The sequence below is a fragment of the Oxyura jamaicensis genome, chromosome 5, assembly GCF_011077185.1.
Source record: "Oxyura jamaicensis isolate SHBP4307 breed ruddy duck chromosome 5, BPBGC_Ojam_1.0, whole genome shotgun sequence".
NCBI lineage: Eukaryota > Metazoa > Chordata > Aves > Anseriformes > Anatidae > Oxyura > Oxyura jamaicensis.
In genome coordinates, this window is record NC_048897.1 from 6,108,771 (window position 1) to 6,133,580 (window position 24,810).

A 24,810-nucleotide genomic window follows, 5' to 3' on the forward strand; every position below is an offset into this window, starting at 1 on the left:
TATATTCATCATCATCCTGATACAAATAATTTATAATGGTTTTAATAAAATATCTCTCATTTTTTCCATGTGCTAAATGGGTTGCATAATCTCATTCTTAGGGCTTCTAAGAAAAAGTTGAGTTCCACAGCATACAGTTACCGCACGTGTTTCAATCACCCCCTCTAATTTTCCTTTTTCCTATGGAACAGAGAAACTTTTTTTTTTTTTTTTAATGACATCAATGACCAAAAAAAAAAAAATCATTTCCCTTCTCCCCATCTGATTTTTTTCTGGAAATGTTATTTCTTTATCTTTTCCACTGAAGTCACAGGCTTAATAACAGATTCAGTCCAAACGTTACCCCCTCGGATCAAGCAAGACAGGTTTTTTCATGAAGCAATCCTACACGGCTTGCTGACTAATCAATACAATTCAATAAACGCAGCCACAGTGGAGGCCTGCACCAGCCTTTGTCTAGGTTCCGTGTCTCATTACTGCTTTGTCCCCGGTTGCCAGAGGCAATATAGGGGCACAGAGCTGACAGGAAAAATAAATGTTACATTTACAAGCAGGACCAGGTTAAGACTTGCACCAAGCAAGCTTGAAGGATGCATTTATCAGAAAAAGTTCAACCTAACCTCCCGTCTCTGTGCAATTACGGGCTAACTAAGCAGTTATTCCCTCCCTTCCCAAACCAGCTTTCCCCGGCTCCCCACCACGAAGCCCCAGCCCTGCTGCGTGCTCATTTTGGGTGCCGCAGACCTGCCGTTGCTCCCGCTGCAGCGCCTGCCCTGCAAAGAAAAGCCCTGAGCTGGTACAAAATGGTACATTTGGAGAGAGGTGCTCTGCAGCCAGTAAAAGTGAACTGCTGAGACCTTACAGGTTGAAAGCCGCCTGTTTTCACGAAGCGCAGATAACCACAATAGCTGTTTCAAGTCCACCACTCGTAAATGTGGCTAAAACAAAGCCTTTATGCAGAGCCAGCAGGATCTGTTCTGGGCAGCAGTCCTGCCCCTAGCATGCCTTGCTGTGCTGTGGGCAGTGTACTCGAGCAGAAGGTGGTCAGCATCAGGTTTTGACAAGAGCTCCACAGAAAACATCAAGAAGCTTAACCTGTCACAGGAGATGGCACATCTTGTCTGAGCACCATGGGTAGGAAGTTTAGCGAGGCAAAACAGGACTCTCCCAAATCAACGAAATATTCCTATTTCCCAATAAGCCACCACACTTGGGGGGGAAAGGTTTACTTGAATGCCCGTTTAATTACAGACAAATTTTATATTCCTTTCAGCTCTCCAAGCTGAAGATGGCCAGTATGACTTTTAAAAGCCACATTCATATTAACAAATTAATACTAATTCATTAATCAGAAATAAAAGCTTAGAACAGAAGTACGCTGGTCCAGAGCAAACTTGATATAATTGACCTGATCTTGCTGGATGAAAATAAAAAAACACACAAATTGATCATCTAAACATTTCACCATTTCTGAAACACAAACTCCCCCTTTGAACTAAGCGGGGCTATGTAATCTAGTGTTAAACTACACTTCTGGAGGCTCTACAGGCACACAGCCACTCTTTCTTGGATGCTCTGGCATTAATTTGAGAAAAAAGCATCATCCAAACTTATTTGCCTGGTATTTTCTAACCAGTTACTGCCAGTAGCACACAAGCACATACCAAGTTTTTTAGTGTTTAAGAAAAGCAAATCTCTGTGAGCTGCAGAATTTCATGCCTGGAGCATGTCCCCGTTTTGTTCTTTCTAGAAAGAGGAGAAAATGATGATAGAAATAGGGAGGTCATTTTGATCCTACACAGAGAATAAAGTGCAAGAGAAAAATGATATAATGACCTAAAAAAGATACCCTAGAGATAGACGTGCTCAAAATACAGATTAAAAAAGAAACCCCACTTAAAAAGAGAAAGTGAAGCAGAGGGAGTAAGAAGGAGAGCAGACCAGGCAGACGAGTGGGCAGCACCACTGCAACCTAGACCACAACGTCTCCGCTCTGGCAGTGGCTACAGGAAAATCCCATGCCCGTGCCCACGCAGCTGGGGCGCCGCGAGCACAGCTCCGCACAGAGCCCCGCTGCAGGACAGCCCTGTGTGCAGCCCCGCAGGAAGTTTCGTGTGGTAACACCCAGTGAGTGAATGGTGCACGTCCATGGAGCAGAGGTGCACGAGGCCTCAAGGCAGGTGCATCTCCTGCCAGTGCCACCCAGGATCGGGTCCTCTGCTGGGCTCATGGTAAGGGGGCGAGCTGCTAACGAAGCTGGACAGTCGCTACAGAGCCTCTGGAGCTGCTCCACGCGAGTTCCGTCCTAGAAAAGCGCCAGGCGAAGCAGAAGCCATTAGCAGACCTGCATGAACAGGGGTTCCCAGCCAGCGAGCAGAGAAAGACAATAGCAAAGAGCAGCCTGACCCAACAGCCCCTTGCAGGTGCATGGCTGAGCTTCGCAAACTGTGCCAGGCTGAAGGTCCCTCCTTCCTTCATTCAGGGAATCCAGCTGCCAGCGCTCTCCAGACAAGCACCGAGCAGCCACAGTCACTTCAACACCCGCACAACGTTCCTCACCTTGCCATGAAACAGGCAGAAGTAAGAGCCTGGTGCCAGGAAGAAAAATGTCACACACCAGCTTTCTGTTTGACTGAGCGAGACAGAGGGACACACAATGTTTGCTGCTGCTAGCATGAGTTTAAAAACGCTTTCAAGGAAGACAAAACATCAAGAGACACTGGCCGGGCTAGAGTCCTGGGAAGGGATGAAGCAGGGATTTAAGGAAGGGGCCACCTGGCACAGGAGCCAGAGGAGCTCCTTGCTGACTGCCCAGGAAGCCCTGCCAGCCACGCGCCTAATGGCACTAAGGCAGGGGACAGAAAATCAATTTTGGCTCGGGTCAGGGCTTGTGCCGTGGCTGTTGCCGCTTGCTTTCGCAGTTATCCACTCCGATCTTGTTATTCTGACTTTCACACCCCAGTGACATGAGCCTTGTACACTGTGGTTAACATGGTTTTGCATGTAAACAGAAAGCCAGGCCTAACTCTGAGTCAAGACTTGTTGCCTCCTGGGGCCCTCCACTGCAACAGGCTGGAAATTATGTAACAGCTTCACTTCTGTTTCTGAGATGCCAGAGCTCTCATTGAAGCAAATGACCAAAGACATCCAACTCGCCTCCTTCGGCTGCCCACTCAGGCAATGGATCGGCGGGCTCCTGGCCCACATGTGCAGCCCCTGGCAGGGACAGGGTCCCTCTGCTTTGGGAGGAGACAGCTTGGAATTAATGTGCACAAACCAGGCAGTTCTGCTAAAGCAGTTAGCTGTGAAATGGCTAACATTTCCATTTTCCTCTGTGAGTTTCAAGATTAACAAGCCCCAGAGAGTGAAGAGAAACAGTTGATCCTCTTCAAAGGTGCTGGTTCAGGCTGTGTACATGATCAGGAAGATAATGCATTAATTTACCAATGCTCGCTAATTTAATATTTCAGGAATCTTCAAAACCACGAGGGTCAGACAGGAGGAAAACGAAGGGAGCCTACCTGAAAAATCTTGCAGCTGCCCCGGAGAAGCCCCCGTCCCCAGTACACCACGTTCCTCCAAATCCCAGCCACTTTCCACAGGACTCCTCTCTGCTGTGGCTTGGTGTGCTGACCCGCCAGCCAGCTAACCCAGCCGGGGAGCAGATGGTGCCCTGCTGGGTTACTGAGCAGGGCAGGGAGGAGAGGGTGCAAAGTGCTCCTTGGCAGCAGCAGGAAACCACTGCATCGGGTCACGGGCAAATGCAGTACTGGAAAGCCTGGAGCGTGGGAGCACTGCGTTAAGGCAGATCTGCAACAAATACCGAGTGTGCTGAGCCCCAGCTATCTGGCATTTACACTCAGACTCTGATCCAAGGATATGGCTTGTATATCTAACAGGGTTGCTAAAGCAGCAGATTTATAAACACAAATCTCCTCGAGAATGAAACATCTGAGTTTCCACCAGAACCCTTGTAGGAATTACATTTCTCTTTCAAATACAAACCAGACTCTGGTAAGATGAAGGTTTGGTCACAGAGAACGGCTTCTTAAACCCCATCAGATTCCTAAACATTCTTTTAGCAACTTCAGGAGCTAAAAATTGGCAATTTCCACGAGCACTGGTGAAAATGGCTTGTGAGCAATCAGTTCAAATTGATCCCCAAAGCAGCTTTGTCTCACTAAAAAAAAAAAAAACCTTTGCTCCATTTTAGTCTTAGATATCAATGGTTAGGAAAAAAAAAAGTGTTTGTATGGGTATAAAATATACATTATATAAGAGCCAAGACTCTAAAACAATGGAAAATGCATTGTACAAAGATGAGCTTAGTGGCTTCCATTACAAGTGCTGTGGCATAAGAAATGGAAAATATTTAAGTCGTTTTGTCGTATCCAAATATTACATGATCCAATTAGATATTTGAATTGCTGCTAGAATATTTAAAACTGCCTGGTTACACATGAGAGCAGATCCTTCAGGGTTCATTTCAGCCTAAGAGAAGAGTAAATCTGGATCTCAGGACAGTTTCTCGACAGGCTTTAAGAGATGTAGGAGGAAGTTCCTGCCAAAGATGCACTTCCACTCCTCTTCCCACTGTGGTCACCTGCTCCCATCACCTCCCTCACGTCAGAGAGAGCCAAAATGAGGTAGCTGACCCACCAGAAAAAAAATAAATATATTTATTTTTTCCCCCCTTTTCCTTCGTTTTCAGCCAAATAAACAGGCTGACTCAACTCTGCTCATTTGGTGGAGCAATATATCTTTAAATCAGCTGGCATCAACAGTGAAACAGAATCCACAGACAAATGAAATACTTTTGTCAGCTCTTCTTTGGCACATTAATAGTCTTTCTCCATTCCGCAGCCCTAGGATTTTTGAGTTAAGACATTCAGGAGGGAATGGTAACTTCTACCACTGGCACACGCTGTCAGTGTAGAATCAGAAATATGCCTGCATCTGAGCTCAGGACAGGGAAAAAAGCTCATTTCCTACAATAGCCTTTATCTTACATTGTTTGTCTCATGTCTTGCCAGTACTGAGCGTTTTGCTTCAGGCTAAGTCAGACGGATGCCAAGTTACTTCTTTTAAAGTTGAGTTTAAAAAATCCCCCCCAAAATAAATTTTAGTCCCAGTGACTTCAGTGGGAGAACAGCAGCTGCAGCTGAACTACTACAAATACGCTGAGGTATTTGCACAAGTGTGAGCAGACAGACTGACAGGAAAACAAATTCAGAACAGACTGCAGCCAAACCCTTGCACTGCAAGCTCTCTAAGGCAAAGGCCACTGCAACAGCGTAGTGCTGAGTACATACATCATGGTTGTGGCCTTCCAATGAAGTAATACAGCCCTGCCATTGGGGTGAAAGAGCACTTTTTTACTCCTGCTTTTGCAGGAAACAGTGCTGGTGATAAGCTCCTTCCCCCAGGACAAGCTCAGGTGCCTTCTGCTTGCTAACAGTATCACAAAGCAGGTCCAGCAGCAAGCAGTCTCTTCAGTCCTTAGCTCTACAACTAAGAGATCTAAGGAGCATCAGCTAATGCACCGGCTCTGGCATGATCAAAACAGGCTGGAGATCTATAAGCTGAAGGAAGAGAACAACGCATCCAAACCCCAGCACTCAGAGCCGTCCAGTCCCCAGGCATCCTGGGCCCGTCTCGCACAGCAATACAACGCAGCTGCATCTGGTCAGTGCTGGAAGCCACCCAGTCCTTCTCCAGTATGCACTGAATCTTCAAAAGCAGATAACAGTCGTGCGTCAGCACCTTGCATCCCTCAGGAACATGCAGGGCCCTGTGCTCTGCTCAGTCTTAAAGACGCACAAAGCTGTCTCTGGAAATTTTCTGCTGATTCCAGACCTCCACGCCTTGCCTGACACCACAGTACCTCAGTGCCTGATGAAGCATTTTCAGATTTCAAGTTCCCACGTATATTTAGCTGCAAAATTTCAACTGTATTCAAGCTAGCTGGAGCAGCAGCAGCTTTCCTCTTCAGCCTGCTGTACTATAGGCTTGTACCACGGGCTCACCGCCTTTCTGCTGTGCTCCCATTCTAGGAAATGTCCCACCAGAAGCTGCCTCTTTCCAGTAAATGACTTGTGCAGATAGGGCCTAAAGAAGTGAAACGTAACTACCCCCAGGGCAGGAGTTTGCTTCTCACTTGACAGCACAGTGTGGGGGGATTTTTTTACATCAAGTAATCTAATACTGATAGGAAACAACACCAGTCTTTTTTTTCCCCTTTCTAAACTATTGGCACGCTACACAGCAGTGTCAGCCACTTCAGAAAGTACTGAAATTCTCTCTCTCTTACTCAAAGGGAATAAAACCTACACAAAAATCCCTCTCGTTTTCAGAAGCCTCCTTCTTCTTTTTTTTAAGTCAACTGAACAACTTGCAATACTGAAAGCCATCAGCATCCTCTCAAAATCATCTTACACATGCTTTCATGTGGTTGCACATGAACTTCTGTCTATCTGGACAGTATAAGGAAAAGGCAATAACAGATTTGTGATCAATTAGGTCTTCCCTCATCCTTCATCTTTTGCTTCTTCACAGATTGCATTTATATTTATAGGACTAAAAGGCAAACAGTTACCAGGTTGATTTCCTGCTGACAGGGACTTCCTTCCCTGCCCCCCCAAAACAGAAAGCCGTTATCTTTTCTCTTCCCCTTTGCTGGCCCCTGTTTCAGAAAACTTACTCCAGAATTCTCTACACTACAGAAATAGAGCAAAAGAAACTAGGAATAGGCATCCCATCTTAAAAAAAAAAAAAATGGGCGAATTCCTTCTTGACCGTGGCAGTATGTTAGCAGCCTTTCGTTAGTGCAAAGGAATATTATTCCTAATTTAGCATAGGCACCCATAAATACAGTTACCCTCAGGGCTATATGGTCCATGTTAAAAAAAATCAGGAACTCCAGGACCTTCTGTGGAAAAGCAGAAATGAAACTTGTAGGCTACATGCTTGTAATAAGGAGTTCTGAATGCTAAAAAGCTGAAGAGACCAAATCTTAAAGTAAGCAAGTAAATCACGTAACACTACCTGAAAGTAATCAGTGATGAAGGATCCCAGTTCACTCTTCAGCAGCCGTCTGTAGACAGAAGGAACACATCCATGAAGTAACAGCCATTGCTGGTCATTTCCAATAGGTTTATCCCTACTTTACTACCAGTCACGCCAAAGATAAACGAATATACATGACTGTTTCATTTTGGCCACATTTAGATTTCTTTTACATCTAAGAATATATTCTACTAATGCTTACAAAAGCTATTGTAAAATTATGAAGGAATGAAATTGTCCCTGAAGTCTTCTATTTATAAGCCATGCACTTAGAACGAGCAAAAAAAACCACTGATACCCCCAAATCCACAAAAAGTTGGGACGATAACTTCAAGTTTTCATTTGGTTTGAAATTCAGCATTTCTTCTGATTTTTCCTTAAACAAAGCAACCTTTCATTTCATTGAAAATAGCCCATCTCCCCAGGGTAATAGTTCCTTTTCTCTTGGAAGGTGGGCAGATAAGGAGAGGAGCAACAACGTAAACAATGCAAGCAGAAGCTGCGGCTTCCCCATGACTACTGTGTTAAAAATATATTTTTAAAAATGTAGTTTTCAAGAAAAGAGTTCTAGAAATGTAATAAAAAATGTTTTACATGCATGCAAGCAGAAGGCACTCCTAATAAATATTTCTAATTTAAAACTGTTGGATTTTTAGTCAGGCTATGGATAATGGTTTTTAACTGCTATATATATTTATAGTTCTGCTATATATATTTTTAGTTCTGCTAAAATTCTGCTATGAATAACAGGTTTGTTTTAAATCAGAAGAAGCATTTTAAAAAAACTCACAAAGTTCAGAGCACGTCAGCTTTCAGCAACTGTGATGGTAAAATCTGCAGCAGTAAATTCTGCCTAAAATGTAAAAGGTGCTCAACACTTCCCTCTGCAAAACAGTGTGTTTTCTGCTGCTTCAGGAGTTTCACTTTTCACCAAAGTGAAGCATTACCAAGAGTGCTCAAAAATAGTATTTGAGTCAGAGACCATCCAGTCCTCAGGCTGGGATCTCACTAACAAACTACAGCTCTTTTTTCTAACCTTTTGTGAAAGTAGCTCCTGACACTGACCTTCCTCCTCAAACATTTTGCAAAACTTCTTTATCATTCAGATGTAAGCGTACCTCTACTCTTTCTCTCTCAGACCAGTTATATTCACCCCACCCATCTCAAAGCACATTTCTATGTCTATGAGATGGATAAACCAGATAAATCTTTGAGGGCCTGTTTGTGAGACTCTCTTCTACTGGCTTCAGCAGACTCCTGAGGGCTTTTGATCAGCTAATTCACAGACCCTGGCAGGACTTTGGCTCCCTCAGGTAGATCATCTGCACCTGCAACCAGAGGCTTGTGCTCCAGAGAGAACTTGGGGGAGTCTCCCCCTAACCATGGCAAGGTCACCCCTTCGTTCCTGAAATGAAAATGTCCTGATGGCATTTCTGACATTTCCTCTTGCAGTCACAACTAGCTTTCAGAGCAGTGGAGAAAAAAAAAAAAAAAAAAAAGTATCCAGTGAGATGATATCAAATCACAGCAAGATAAAAACTTTGTGGCAGTGATCCAGAGCAAAATGTTACCACCTGCTCATCTCTGGGCCTGTCATTATGACTTTAAACCTCTCCTGTGTTCCACTGTCAAGCAATTAAGCACTGTGCAGAGTCCTTGACTACTAAGTACTGCATTTGCTAACTTCCACTAATGATCTGAGTAGAGGAACACAAAGGAGGACAAAGCGGCAGCTCAATCTAATGGCACAGAAGAGCAGGCTGACAGCTTTGGCTCCTTGCCCAGTGTCAGGCTAGCAGCTCACCTTGCACGCCCGGCACTGACATTTAGTTGGGAGCTGTATCAAGAACCGCAGGTGCGAAGCTGCAGATGTGTGCACAAACACACATGCAGATGCACGTCCTTTGCTCCTTAGTGTGGGACTAATAAGCTACTTGCATGTTTATGCAGCCTATTTAGGGAATGACATTTTGAGATGTAAGCAGTGCTCAGAGCACCTGTAGGAACATCAATCATGTATTTCAAGGTGAGTGCTTCCAAGTGCTGCCTGTGAGTGCCTGTGTGTGGAAAACCCAGTTTCCCATCCCACCACCAGAAGTGCTTGCAAAGCACACACATTTCACAAAGAACTTCCTGCTCTTCACCCAGCTCTTGACAGTGCAGGCTGACTTCAGTGACCAACACAGACACAGCAAGGTCCAACCACAGGGACCAAGCCCAGCCAGCGAGCTATTTCTCTTGGGCATACCTCCTCCCCACGAGGCTGGGAAGGAGCACCTGCTTGCACCAGGGTGGGAAAGCAGGCTGCAGCCACCGCAGCGGACAGCAGCCTGGGAGAAAGCCACAAAACCCAAAGCCAGTCCCCATGTCTGCCAGTGGGCTGTGGGTTAGGGTGTTGCCAAAGCCTTATGACATTTGTTTTTCCTTTCACATACAGAAATCTTCATCTCATGGAGAATTAAGACTGCTGCAAGTACTTAAATCTAACTTGAGGACTTTTGCTTTGAACACACTTAAATACTGCTAAGTAAGGGCACAAGACACTGCCCTTACTCAGCCGTCAAAAGGGATTTTATAAAGCTTTCACCTTTGGGACCAGGTCAAGTAGGACAGAGTCTCATGCCCTGCAAGCTGCATTTATGCTGAAAGTAGGGAAAGGGGTAGTTTGCTGCTGAGTAAGTGCTTGGCCCTAATAGACATTTAAACTTCAACTTGGCACACAGCTAAAATGCAATAGGGATAGGGCAAGCATACAAACGTGGAAGTTGAGACCTATTTGACAACATTCATGATGGATGAACATGGATGTAGTGGGAAAGAGACAGGAAGGACGGACTACCTCATGACCTCTGTCAATATTCCTCTGAGCACCACTTGGAACCAGCACAAGAATAGATTGCTCTTTATCTGCTCTATAATCCTGTCTATTGCTAACTAAAGTTTCCAAATAATCAGAATGAAACCACAGATAACCACGAGAGCTGCCTAAAATAAAAAAATGATACTTTTATCATCAGTGTTAGAAACTGTTTGTTAGAATTCTAGTTTTTTAATCTTTAGGGTTCGTATTTTCAGGTCTTGCTCTGCAATCATCATATGAAGCTTTTATGTAATCATATATAGCTTTTATAATCATCATATTAAGCTTTTATATGAAATGCTGTGTTTTTCTTTCTTTTTAAATGCTCCGTGGTTCTGAGAAATTTGGCTTTAGAGAAAAAAAAAAAAAAGAAAAAAGAAAAAAAGCTTGCTACTACCATTATGAATGTCCTGATAAAAATGTGGGGGAAAAAAACAGCTGGAACAGGAAAACTCCCTAGGAAGCGACAAGACCCTTACAATCCAAGTCAATACATACCCTCTACTTGTCAAAGCTACACATCCACATAAGCCAGAGAAACATACCCAAAAGCCCCATGCTGTTCACACCAGCCAATGGCAAAAAAGAAGGAAGATAGCTCAAAACTCTCACGCTGTGCCTAACTTTGCTCCCACCCCTGTTCCTCCCAGCAATGTCCTCTAACTACAGTTCTGTAAGAAAACAAAACCAAGCAAATACTGAACAAGCAGCAACAAAAATCCATTTTCCATACATTTCAGCAACCTACCTGATATTTTCATTGAGGGTGTAAAGTTCATTGTTCTGTAAGCCTCCCCCTTTGAACACATTTATCACTGCTGTTTGAACGCTGCCAAAAAAGAAATGAGACAGTACCACATCCATAAATAATAGCTGCCACTATGATTTAACACAGAGAGCAACATGAGCTAGCCGCCAAAAGCTGAGTGGTTATAACGGGGTGGAGAGGTTAATTGCACTTAAATACTTCCACTTCTTCTCCCCTGGAAATCATCACTCTCATTTATCTACATCTTTCACAGGAGACAGAGCAGAACCAACCTTAAACTGTGCCTAGAGTAAGCAAGGGAAAGTCGTTATATGGACACCATTCACAAAGAACATGTTCACACAAAACATATCTTTAAAATGACCATGCGGTGGATCTCTGCTAGGTGCTGCAGGCTGGTGGCTATGAGAAGACATAGATTTTTGGCAATATCTGCCAAACACATCACATTGCATTATCCAGCAATGCTGGCAGGACTAGCTGAGCCACCCGGCCTGCAGCATTTGGCAGGATCCTGGCTGTGCTGGAGCACATTCTGCAGCAAGCATCACTTCAGTCAGACCCAACTTTAAGCCCTGCTAATGCTTGTAAGGTGTGGCAACAGCTGTTGGAGGATCTTCTAACTAATACTTTTCTGATCGGTGCAAAGGAAGTGATGAAGTGACAGTATACAGGACGGTTTGCCAGGTCTAAAAGCTTGCCACACCCAACAAGAGGAGGTGTCATTCCCTTGACAGGCATTCCCTTTTGTGAGCAGGTTACGGCACTTGTACGGACCTCAGGTCACTATCCCGGCACAAAACTATGTGGTGCGTTTGCTGGGCTTCTTCTGTGCAACATTATTAAGCTGAGTTAGGTCAGCAAGAGAAAGGGCTCTGCAGAGCACAGAGCTGCTGCAAAGCAGCAGAGGGAAAGGTAAGAACATCCAACTTTGGGAACAGCAGGCCATCAGATCAGCTGAGGATATCTCACGCTTCACCCTACACATCATTTTTCCAGTGGCCATTGCTGCGTGGCATGCACTGCAGACAGGACTGGACTGTCGGTATGAAATGCTGATAGAAGTAGAAGCCACAAGCTTAGTACCTGCCCGGAAGAACCGGACTGTAATAAAAGCTTCATAATATGCAAGTAAATTCCTGCTTTGCATTAAGAAACTGACCTCTGTTACAATAATAACAATGTGTTCACCTAAAAGCTAATGAGAAAAAAAAAAAGGAACTGTTAACACAGGGCAATTCTGTTTTACTTCAAGACAATACCTCCAAAAAACACGGGCCAAAACCAAGGCTGGCTAAAAACTACTAGGTCTAACTTGTCACCTCCACAGAGGTTTTAAATGCTGTCAAAGCTTGGGCATGCCAAAAACTCATGCATGCTTATAAACAAATAAGCTTGGCCATAAAAGTTCTGAAGTACAAAGACCAGGCAGGCACAGTCACTACGGAGGGGCTGCTGCACAGAAAGGGCTTGTCCTGAGCGGGTGCTGCTCACCTGTTCCATGCTGAGTTGGAGCTGAGCTGCAGAGCCTGCCGCGCTGCCTGGAAACGTGGCAGGTCACTGAGGACTGGGGAACTCATGAAGCGAGGTCGTGGCCTTCTGAACGAACCCATCTTGTGGAACTGGAGAGCAAAGGATGGAGCTATGGTGAACCCCCCAGTCATAGGGTCAGGTGGAGTGGAGCAGGGCTGTCAGAAATTCTCTCCTCTTGAAGGTCCAAGTGTGAATCTCACTGGCATCAACAAGTTGTCAAATCCAAGGCCTCAGCCTGCAACTAAAGCAAATAATCAGCCTCAGACTAGCAGTCCTCCATCACATCAGGTTGTGACATGGACTTGCACCGCAAGAATTGAAGCAGTCCTGCAAAGTGAAGAGAAAGGAAAAGAGCAAGACAGAAAAGGGAGGAGTGAAAATATCCTAACCCCACTAACAGCAAACTTGGGCAAATCTTCAGGAGCTCTTCAACAGCAGCTTCCTTTCCCTTCTTGCCCCTTAAAGAACAACCCCACACAGCCAGCCAGAAAAACAAGTGTGGTCTCTCTTCCCACTTCTATTAGCAGAGGTGCCTAAACTCTTCAGCCAGGGGCACTTTACAAATACCTTTAAATACAATCAGCTATTCAGCCAGTATAAAACTAGAGAAACTGGAGACAAAGAAATCTATGTCATCAGAAAGAAGAAAGGGACAAAGGATGAACGACAGAAGAAAAGATGAAAAGACAAACGCTATGGTTTTTGAGAAGGGTTGTGCAAGCGAATAAAACCCACTCATTATCAGTCCTTTACCAAAAGATACAGCAAGGAACTTCTGTGAAAGAGGTCTGACAACCAGATATTTTGAGGGTAAGCAAGACTGTTTTGTTTGTTTAGTTCTCTACAAAACGAGAAGTAGTTGCTGGCCAAATACGAAATACCCGTACTTTCCCCTCTGATCATCATCTCCATATAGATGAATACATAGCCCCAAGTAAACCACAGAAACAGAATAAGTTAGAATGAACTTGGATAAAAACCACACAAAAACTCTGGCAAAGCTTCTGCATTTCAAAATCTTCCCACTTCAGACGAATACAAGCAGTAGATGCAGCTGGCAGTTTGAAGAGTGAAGATGTGGGAGAAAAGAGAGAGACAGAAAAAGAAAAAAAGTTGTGTAACTGAACTGCACATGGAAGATGTAAAGCAAAACCTTCTCTTTTCCACTACATCTTCAGCACAGGAGGGAAAAGAGATGCGATCAGCTAAAGGCATGATGTGTATCTGCATAGTGCTTCTAATTTAACTCATGCTCAGCTTCAGGATTTTTTTTTCACTCCACAAACTGTAATTAACCATTTTACATGTAAAAGAGCAGCTTTCTTCCCACGTGGCCAGGCCAGCCCCACGCTGTGCTGAACTCACCTCACCACCCCTGCCTCCACATCACCACGTTGGTTCCGATCACCTGCTGTGAAGCCCGAGCAAAGCCCTCAGCCCTGCCACGGCCACCACAGGCCCTGCCGCCGAGGATGTTACAGGAGAGAACAGAGAGCAAACGCCTCACTTGTTAGGCACTGGAACGTGAGGTATTGTTGTTCTTGGTGCTATTCAAGAAATAAATACACTTGTTATCCCCCACAAGCTGACTACGGTTTGGGTAGATCTTTAGACATCTCTTTGCTGTCTCACGAGATGACAAAGCCCAGACAGACTTTCATGAAGAAAACGGAGCCCTGACAGGTGTTGCTTGAAAGGGCAGCGAGCTGCAGACTTGGTGGCTGCTCTCTTCCAATTAGAAAAACAAACAACAGCAACAACAAACCCACCACAACGCTTACAAACTAAGAACAGATATAAAATAACACAACCAAATCAGCACTGTCTTCTGCGTGCATTTTGAAATAATATTCAGTTCATTGCACATTGCCCACACATTTTCAATCTGCCAGCAATGTCTCTATTGGCGATTCTAACCACATCAGCAATTGTCAGAGGAAAAAAGCTACAGCACCTTGGAGAGCCGAGGGCAGACTTCTCTCATAACACACCACGAGGTGTCTGGGAGGCAAAGAGTCAGTGTAATGGTTGCTTCTGTTGCAAAACAAGTAATTGTGTCAGTATTTGTCATCTTGAAGTCCCAAAGCTGACAACGTGAAGAGCTGAAAGAGTGGCAGCTGACTTCTCCCAGCAGTGCACTAAAATTTCTATCTCAATCATTTTTTATACAGGGAAAGCAGTGTCTATATTTTCAGAGCTATTTGTTACTTTATATATATATATGTATATATATATATTTCTTACTTTAGACCAGGCATAGACATTTAACAGGGCTAGAAAGAGGTGGTTAAGATGCCTGTGTTAGCCCTCAATCCTCCTCTCACTACTCCAGAGGCTGTAACTGCATACAAGCACCCTTATCCCCAGCAATGAAAGCATTTTATAAAGCTGCATTACTATTCATTTCATTTAGACTAAGTTGCAAGGGGAAAGTTTAAATTCAGAAGTGTAAATCAGGAGAGCAGACCTCATGCCTTAACATACAGATCTTTAAATTCTGCGCAGGAAATTCTCTGGCGCATTCTGTGCGGAGGTGAAACAATGCCATCACGAAGGCCTCTCCTGAGCTCAGTCTGTGGATTTACGACACTGATTCCACACGAGCAGAACACAGGGCCCCCCGACAAATTTCCTGAACACTTCTTACCAAGGGAACATGCTTGCCTGTGCTCACGGAAACATACACGTTGTTTTCCTTAACCTCTGCTAAAGTCACCCGGACAGATAATAACAAGCTCTTGTCTGTGAGGAGCAGATAAGACGTCCCTCTTCCCCATTTTTCTCCCAGCCTTGCAGTCTGCAATCCCGTGTTACTGTCAAGTCAGCTTTACTTCAGTTTCTCATCAAGAATTTAAGAAAAAACCTTCAGCATTAGGCCAGATCCAAAGTCTGAATTTAATTTCTTCAGGATTCAAAGATACAAATCTCTCCTACCTTACCTAAAATGGCAACTGCTAGATAGCAGGCACAGTAAACTGTTCCTCTGGATGCCAGCTAGCCAAATGGTATCCACATACAACTGACAGTCCTGTTACCAGAACTGAAATGCCAAGGTCTGTGAGAAGAACTGTCCTCTCCCCATGCCCATAGCCTGCTTGAAGAATTTTCAGAACTTCCTAAAGCCAGAGGTACCAGAGTGTTTACTAGAAAACAAACTTTTGGCACAACGTGTTTGCATTTTGCAGATCCCAGGCATCTGAACATACAACAAAGTCCCCGAACCAGACCCCAGCCTCATGTAGTTTCTCTGCAATCGCTGCAGAAGTACTCCATTGCCCACACTTCCATCAGACCTGATCTTCCTTTCTCAGCAACTAGTTTCCACTCAAAGTTTTCCCAAGAACAAGGTACCCTTGTAAATGCTGCTCCATTTCTGCAGGGAAGTTCCATTAGCAGTTTGTTGGTAACGTCCATGTTGTGCATTCAATACTTTGCTGTTTTTTTTTTTTCTTCCTTTTTGCTGAGAGAAAACTTGCCTTGTGGCAAGTGAAGCATTAATGCAGGTTAGTAAGAAGCTCTTGTGGTATTTGGGCTATTTCATCTAGTGGGAATGAACACTATTAGGCAAAGTGCTAAGTACATCAAGGAAAAATTTTCCTCTCCAGTTTGCCCTGAAAACTCTCAAAGAATTATGCAAAAATATTCAGAAACAGTTATTGTTCTCCTAGAGGCCGTCAGTCCAAACTCCCTCACATCTCCTCTTCCCAAGATTAAAGTGGTTTAGAAGATTATAAAATAAAACCTGCATCTAATAATCACGGTCCTACTATTTATCTACCACAGAACTAGAAAAAGCTTCAGAGATGCAATTACTAAAGAAGAAAAAGAGAAAAGGGAGACACCACAGTGAGAAAGGAGACACCAGGATGCCAGTTGGTGTAGGCACCAAGCAGCACTACCTCTCACCACTGATTATAAAAGACACAAAAACATGGAGACACAAGTGCAGCCACTGGGTAAGAGGCACATATGTGCCAAGATAATCTCTCACCGCCACATGCCCCAGCTGCTTCAGGTGGCATTGGGGCATTTCAAACTGCTAGCCAGCTGATAAAGGATTCCCTGCTATCCTCCTCCCTCTTAATGATCCTGAATGTCTTTTTTGGCAAGGAGTTTGTTGTAAGTCAGAGAAAGATGTACTGCTCTTCCTTCTCTTCCAGATGTCCTACCCCTGGTCTCTTTTTCACTTATCTGTGATTGTCAGCTCCAAACTCAGCTATCAGTACCTGCTGGATCTCTAACAAGGCAGATGTCAACTGTGTAAAACCCAGGTCTTGGAGTGAGCAAGTAATTCAGAGCTGGATGTCAGTGCTCAAAACTGAGGGAGAGAGCAGGACTATGAGGCAATCTGACAACAATGTAATTTTATCCACTTTAAATTCATCACATCTGAGTAAACACTTTGAGAATTAATTTGAATCTTTCAATAGAGGAATCAAACAAGGAGACAAATCTTTTTCCAACACACACACACACACATAGATACAGACGTATATAAAAACATTAGTCATCAAACTAGGAACTTTTGTAATTTGTTTCCTGCTAGCCATGCAAGCAAACAGAGAAACCATTATAAAAAGATTTAATGAAAAGATTTTTTTCCTTCCAACAGACCAAAACACCAGTGTCTGTCTGGAGGAAAAGCAAGATCAGGCAATACACCTATTTCTGTCTCTAACCAAAAAAGAATAACCCAAAGAACAGGTTGGCAGCACTTCCTCCAAATTATGAGTCTTCTTGGTAATCCTGGGCCAAAGAAGCAAAAGCCCCTGGTAACCAAGGCTTAAAGGAACAGGCCATTTCAAATTTCCTTTGATGCCTTCTCGGCAGTTCTTAGAGCAACAGCCGCTAATGGAAGTGATGGGGCAGCAAGAACTACAACTCTTTTTCTTCTTAGAGGGTAACTTGCACCAATGCTACTTCACATTCACACCAAAAAGCCACAGGTCTAAACCAGATGGCAAAGGAGGGAAGGGGAGAGGGGGGAGATCACAGGAGGCTCTATTCATCCAAATAAGCATTTCCCAGATCTCCTCAAATACTGCAACAAAGAATAAGGGGTTATCCAGATATAAGTGATGTTGTGCCATTTGAACCTTTTTAATGGTAGAAAACTCGCCCCCTTCATGAAGAAAGATAGAGGTTCGCCCATTTTCTTCTCCTTAATATGCTTTGTGCAATTGTGACATTGATGGCCTATGAGTCTGGATACTGAAACATGTGCCAGAATTTTTCGTAATGACTTTGGGCATGGAAGAAGCATAATCTTAAGAAAAATCCGCCCATATTAGACCTACAGATCCATAATGAACAGTTTCACCCCACCTCAGACACAAAAATACACAGAAGACCATCTAGATTCTTGTTAGCTGCTTCTCCCTCCAGCCTGGTAAATCTTTAACAAACTATGTGATTGGCAAAATCCTTCTTTCAGTTCAACTGGCAAGTTCTCAAGACAACACTATTTCTGAAAAAAAAATCCCTCATTTATTTGTTAGACAGACATAGTGAGAAGTGGAAAAACAGGGCACAACCTGTAACTTCAAGGCTTTTAATTCATCCCAACTACACACACATGCATCAACTTAGAAACTAAGAACTAAGAAAACAGACAGCATTTGCTACCGTTAAATTTGCAACACATTTGGTTCCTCTTATGGCCCCCAGTTGCTCAGAATCTTAATTAAAAAAATAAATAAAAATAAAAAAGTCTTGCTTTCAGAAAGAGAGAAGATGATCAAATCGAGATTTACTCCATAACTAATAAATTTCCTTCTGGACAGCATTGATCAGAAGATGAGTCTTATATATGTCAGAGGTTACTGAGAGTCTGCAAAATTGTTTGAAGGCAGGCTGGGTCCCAGTCTCAAGGCACGGTCTTTCCTATATCCTCATCATGCCTTTAAGCCTTTGGAAACCTGATTCATGAAAATTTTAGTGATTAACCCACAGCCGAGCTGCTGTCCCGCAGGGAGCACCGGTCGGTTCCTCAAGCGCTCGGAGCACGCTCCACGCTAGCTGGCAAAGGCAGGACCTCCGCCAGCCAAAGCTCACGACCTGCAGCCCCACTGCACGCCTCCCGGCCTCGCAGCCCCAGCTGCCCCCAGTGTGTGCAGTGCCAAGTGCCGCGGGGATGCCTGCCCGCCCCACGCCGTGCCATGGGAAAGCCCCGAGGCGGCCCAGGCAGGTTCAGCCCTGGGTGGATGGGCCACTCAGCCCTGCAAAACGCTCCTTTCATCGAGAGCTCTAGGAGGATTATTAATAAGGAGAGTAAAAATCATTATCTCCATTTTCTGGCTGAGGAAATGAAGCTGCAAAGCCAGTGAAATGACTCACCCAGGTCTTCCACCTCCTAAGCCAGGATCCTATTCACCAGAAAAACATATACCTCTAAGCTCCTTTAATGAAACTTTTCAAAGGATTCCACACTGTTGTAAAGAACAGGGAATCACCTGATCTACCTCTTCTTTCTGCAGCTGGCTCTATACCAAAAGGTGTCAATTTTTAATTTATTTATTTTTCCTGCTGGGCCACCCACCATGAAGGCAGCAACTTGGTACCCTGTAAAGAGTCCGGAGGTGTTCTGCTGTGCTCACCTATCTGTAATTAAACCTGATAGATTTTAAGTATGGAAATAAAGTGCTTTAAAAAAAAAAAAAAAAAAATAGTGGCAACTGCAGGAGATGGGAACACACCCTTCCCAAGAGTTTGTTGACCCTGTGGTATGTACCCATATAGCAAAAATTTTGTTGCTACTCTTTAACCACTCAAAACAAGATCTCTATTTCCCTATCCTCCTGTTACACACCCACCTCTCACAAATGAGCCCAGGTTCCCTGCCTCCTTCTGCGTATTTCCTTCCTCCAACTGGAGCCATATCATGCAGTTTTTCATTATACATCCCAAACAATTCCCTAACAGAAAGACCTCTCTAACTTGGCTTTGGTACCAGAGCCATGTAGCATTTGAAAAGAAACTCCGTGGTTTCCACTTGGTTGTGCTTTGAGTTCTTGAGGTTAAAGCAAACCTGAAACTCAAAGTGAAACTCTGGTTAGAGTGAGAGGAAATCTATGAGAAGAGGAGGGGGAAAAACCTTTGCATAGAGCCCACCACAGTCTGAGAAGCTTCTCTGTAATTTGGAGATCATTGCAGCCCCTTTGGAGTGATGGCCTGTTAGAAATAAGACAAATTCAAATCTATACAAATGATAGTACAGTTTTTTATAAAAATATACATGGAAACAGGACTGGTACAGAACAAGCCAGTATAACACGAACTAAAGAGATCCAGTTATAGGAAAGAACATACAGAAAAAGAAGCATTTTATAACATAGAGTAGCATCTAAGACAACAAAGTTACTTAGTTCTCTACCACAGGTTTTCTGCATTATCTTAGAAACTGTACTTAATTATTTGAACTCACACTCGGAAATGGAGAAAATTGTTAAGGCTGTTAAACGGCTCCATGCATTCATAAAATGCTTTGAAATACTTGGGTGGAAAATAGAAAAGAACACCTCATAAGAATCACTTAGCTGATCAGTGCAAAGTTAGATACAAATATGAATTAGATGCATGAACAAGTGACTTAACCTGGTTGAAAACTATTGCACTCCCCATGGAAGTAACAACTACGCCAAAGACCCAGCTAAGGAAGGCAAGAAGCAGAAACGTAGCACTTTCAGAATGATAAAACTGATGGACTGAATTGGGACTGAAAAAATACACTCACGTCTTTGGTTAAATAAGAACCACATCCACAAGAGAGGAGGAAGGGATAAGAGGGAACAAATGGAGATGTATCACTGTTTCCTGATCGACTGAAAGCTTATCTGAATCCCTCTGCAGAGTTTCACTCATAACGATGTAGCCAGCTTCCAACAGAAGAGTTAGATTCACCATTGCTTTTCCTCCAATTCTATACTATATATATTACTCATGCTATTACACTATAAAACCAAAACTGATTTAATAGGAAAATAGTACTCCAAGTTGCTCAGACCCAAAGCTGCCTGCAAGTTCAATGGCCTATTTTATTCCTAGGCCTAGAAGCCTTAAACTCTGCTGCTTACCAAAATGACTTTTAATGAGCACAGCTACACTGGAACAAGCAACAGCATGAAAACATTTATACCAGGAAAAAAGGATGACACATGCATAAATAGTTATTTCCTTCCACTGTTGAGAATAGCATTTGGTAGATGCACTAGTAAGTGCATCCCTCCTGGAGCACAGCAGGCCAGGAATGTATCACTTGAATGACAACAGTATGAGCAAGCTAGCGGGCTTTTTGCTGTAGAAAAGGCTTTAAGATTGAATTGACAAATGTGTTTTCAAACCTAGAAATTAACTTTTAGCAGCTTCAACCTGTTTCCAATAACTCCCCAGTAGCATCTGCTGCAAAAATCAGGAAATACTTGTATTAACTATTTCAAACAAGCTACAAAGTACATTGGCAGTCTGTAGAGACCATAGCGGTTTTGCTTACCATATGGAGAAGCTTTGGGCTGTTGTGGGAATGAAAAATGTAGCTGTTCGACAAATAAACTGTTCATATTCACCAGTTACATGAGCAGCAGAACTAAAACAGGCCTGATCTCCCACATCACGCTCCCTCCTGGGTTTCACATGTGCAGGAGGGATAACCCTCCCTGGAGCCCTTCCTTCAGCATAGGCTCTAAAAACGCTTTTACAAAGCTCAGAGAAACATTATCCTTTTAGACTTTTCCTTCTTTGGTCAAATGCAGCGAATTTCACTGATTTATAAAGTTACTAGAGGGGAACAGACAAAGGAGAGCCACAGCAATGCTTCCCTAAAGACACCAGGCAGAAGGTCACTCATTTTGAAAAGATGAGGCAGAGGGGAGAACACAGGTTCTCAGGGGAAGCAAACAGTTATATCAGTCTAAATGTAATGGCATGTTTAATTTTCTAGGAATGTTAATCAGGAAGCTGGCAAGATACACCTCTTTAAGACCAAACAAAACATCAGCAGCTGCAAATACTTTAGGAACTGTCTATGCTGCAAGTAGAATGACAATCTATCTTCCCCGTGCTTTCTTGTACTTCATACTTTCTTCTTTTTTGTTTATTTGTTTGTTTTCGGAGTTTCTACTGCTGTTAGAAATAGAAGTACACCTCACACTTTTAACCTGAGGACAACAAAACACAGCAGTTAAGTAGCCTGATTTTACATTACAGCCCACCCTCAGCCAGGTCTTGTATCACAGGGCTTTTGCTAAAATCTTCAGCACAATCTTCCTTCCTCTCAGTTACACTTAGCCCTATCTCACAGAGTAAGAATGGGTTGTTACGCCCTACTGAATAAGCCCTGGAACCCGGGACATACTTAGTCAATGTATATTTATGCTTGAATTCACATCAGCAGAAACAGTGGATACAAAAGGCCATACATTACAGAAAGAGAGAGAGAGAGAGAGAGAGAGAGAGAGAGAAATGGGGGGAAAAGAAGAACACAAAAACTACAGATGCCTAGAAAATGAGTTTTAAAATATACCCTTCTAGAGCATATTTGCCTGCTATATCTAAGCCTTTGATGATCTATTCAAGTCCCATCCCTCCATTCTTTCCAGAAGAATGGAAACTACATCTATTTATTTCTCAAATAGAATGTTAACTATCTGGCTCACCTATTCAGAGACTATCATTGCTGGAAATTTAAGGTGTTCAAATTCTTCCAGAAGGAACTGAGGAGTCGGTTGATGCTACCTGTGCTCCAGCTGAGCTTTAAAAGTGAACCTTGGAAGTCTTATCAGAGTCTAAGCTGACATCAAACAGTCCATAAACATACTGCATGAAAATAATTACAGAGAATTTTATCTTGAAGGCTGAAGACAAATGTGATACACAGCTAATCTGTCACCTTAAGTCTGCTGTAAAACTACCAGGAGGAAACACTACTAAACTGACATAGAAAAAAAGATTTCAGTACGGGCTTGTGTGCTTGAACTCCCCTGCCCACCTTCGGCACTGCAGTCCCATCAGTGCAATGTACCATACCTTTCACTTATGTGGGCTGTTAAGTCTGCTTTTTCTCATGTTTTGGAACACAAAATAAATGTATTTACATCCTTCAGTTTAGTACTTTGGTGGCACTTTTAAAATGGTGAATCTCCTACATGTTACAGCTGAACGAAGAGTCGCAGACCTGCTGCGGGAATCCCTGAGCGCTCTGCACCCTATGTGACAAATCAATCAATCACAGTGGTCTCTCCTGGCTGTGAGACGTATAAATAGCATTAATAAAAGAAATTGAATCTAAAGAGCAAAAAATGAGAGCAAAGTGCTTTTGCATCGCGTTTCTCTACTTACCAACACAGCAATGGCATTAGATTTGGGTTACTGCCCCAGATCGTATTCTCAAACCTAAAATCTTTCACATGGCTGCAAAATAGCTGGCGTATCTTACTGTACATATTTTCAGCTCTAGGTCATTTTTTGTTGCCAAAGCACTAACAAAGTTCTTCACAGGGGTCAGAGGACAGGACTTTACCCCTAGCTAGGTGGCTTCCAAGTTTAAGGAAAGCCGGTTTATCAGGACAGCACAGCGTCTTGTCTCCCATGGTCTGTCCGCACCATTAGGGACTGCTGCACAGTCGGACTGTAGCTTCTGTTTTAGAAAAACAAAACAAAACAAAACAAAACTACATAGCCTACACATCAGCTTCTGTATCTAGGACATGCTGCCTCACCGTAAAATAAGAGCTATGGGTGTATGCTTCAAATATGCATGCACACACAGCGCTGTATGAAAGATGTAAACAGCTCTTGCGCTCTGATCCAGGTACCTTCGAGTTCTGCATAACTGAAACCTCTCATACCACAGAATTGCAGCATTGCCTATAAATACGTTCAGCACTTGTTGCTGACAAACAAAAAGTCCCTCTGCTCGAGACAGCCTGCTTACATGAACAAATCATCATATGACTGGAAAAGGCAGAAAAAAATAGCTCTGCTTTGGACTATTCTTTCAGCACGGACAGCCAGGAGCGGCGTCGGCTGGGGTCACTGCTGGCAGGACCCTTGGCTGCAGCTGACATCCCGTGGCAAAGGGGACAGGGGACGGGTTTGACAGCCGAAGGAACGGAAAGTAGATTTCATCCATGAAAATGGACAGCCCTGGGCACTGAAGCTCCCAGTGCTTCTCAGGGAAATGCGGGTGGCATCACCACCCGGGAGAGGCCCGAGGGAAGGGAGAAAAGGATGGAGCTATGCTTCACGTTTTTTAACAGGCAGCCCGCTGCTCACGGCTTTTGTCTTCTCCTGCAGCGGCTACGTGTTAATTCAATCTATTTAGAAAAAGAGGGGAGGGAAAAAATCTCTTTCCCTTCACCCCCGGTTTCAGAATTATTGTGTCTCCCGGGGGGAAGGCTGCGACTGAGACATTCGGTTTGGAAATGACTCACTCGGCAGCACCATGGAGCCGGAGGGGCTATTTTTAATATTTTTAAATGGAGAACTTGCCCCGGCGGCACGGCTGGGCTCGGCCCGGCCGCCTCCCGCGGGTCCCCCCGGCACGAACCCCCCTTGTGGTCGCGCTGTTCCCGCTCCCCGCTCCGCAGGGACCCCGGGGGCGTCCCCCGCACTCACCCCGCCGCTCTGCGGGGCGGGCGGCAGCGAAGGGCGCTGCTCCGTGCTGCTCCGTGCTGCTCCGTGCTGCTCCGTGCTGCTCCCCGCTGCTCCCCGCTGCTCCCCGCTGCTGCTGCTCCGCGCCTCTCCGCGCCCGCCGCGGGCTGAAGGACGCACTGCGATCTTCGCCGCGATCTGGCGAAATTTGCCACCAACCGGCCAGGATTTTTACACTTCCTGGCTCCCGGCCAGACCTTTTTTTTTTTTTTTTTTTTTTTTTACGATCTGCCTTCTGCTGGCTCCTCCCCGCCCAGACAAAAGGCGGCCGGGCCGGGCCGAGCACCCCCAGGGGGCTGCGGCAGTGGCTCACGCCCCCCCCCGCTTCCCGGGCTCCGACCCCGGAGTTTGGATTCCTCAGCCTTCGAGGGAAAAAAATCGGGGAGGAAAGGGCCGGGGGAGCTGGGGGCCCGTGCCGGGCCCGGCGGGGCGCACCGAGGGGCCGAGGGATGCTGCAGCCGCCGGCCGGGAGCTTGGCCCCGCAGCGAGCCGCATCTGCTCCCTGCGGGCTGAAACTTTGGCAGCGAGGGCGAAGTGGCTGAGCCCTCTGGAGCTTGCTGGGGGTTCGCCTTACCTTTTGGGGATCCTCCTGCAGCCCCGTGCAGTGCGTGCCGCTCAGCCGTCGCTGTCTGCTGCAGGTATCGCTCAGGAAGCTGCTGAAAAGTTCACGAGATTAAAGAAAAGACACAAGTAGGTGCAAGCAGTTGCATCGAATGCATAACTTGGGCAGTCATGGAGGCTTTTGGAGGAAATCCTTAGGTTAAGGTGCTGAGATTTGAAGTGCCTGAAGAAGGCTGACCAAATCTGTAAGACAGTGTCATTTGCTCCAAGTGCTTAAGAAGGTTATGTGAATTAGTGCGCAGTGTTGCTGATGCCTGGCAACCTGAAGCACTGTTTTTGAAGTCAGTTTTATGCCTTCAAATCATGATTTTACAAC

At 44.5% G+C, this 24,810-nt stretch overlaps 1 protein-coding gene across 3 annotated transcripts in view; it reads right to left on the bottom strand.

The window, feature by feature from the left end:
• PRR5L (proline rich 5 like) overlaps window positions 1-24,083 on the bottom strand; it is a 42,817-nt gene extending 18,734 nt beyond the window's left edge. Inside the window, exons 1-4 of one of the 3 annotated variants that reach the window (XM_035326944.1) lie at window positions 23,838-24,083; window positions 12,189-12,468; window positions 10,674-10,754; window positions 7,045-7,093 (exon numbers count right to left, since the gene is read on the bottom strand). In XM_035326944.1, coding sequence (XP_035182835.1) covers window positions 7,045-7,093; window positions 10,674-10,754; window positions 12,189-12,358 — 300 coding nt within the window. In that variant the 5' untranslated portion in view covers window positions 12,359-12,468; window positions 23,838-24,083. Of the gene's footprint in view, window positions 1-7,044; window positions 7,094-10,673; window positions 10,755-12,188; window positions 12,469-22,559; window positions 23,767-23,837 lie in introns of those variants that run through there. The other 2 variants (XM_035326942.1, XM_035326943.1) reach the window with 2 other exon arrangements.
• Window positions 24,084-24,810: the final 727 nt, after the last annotated feature.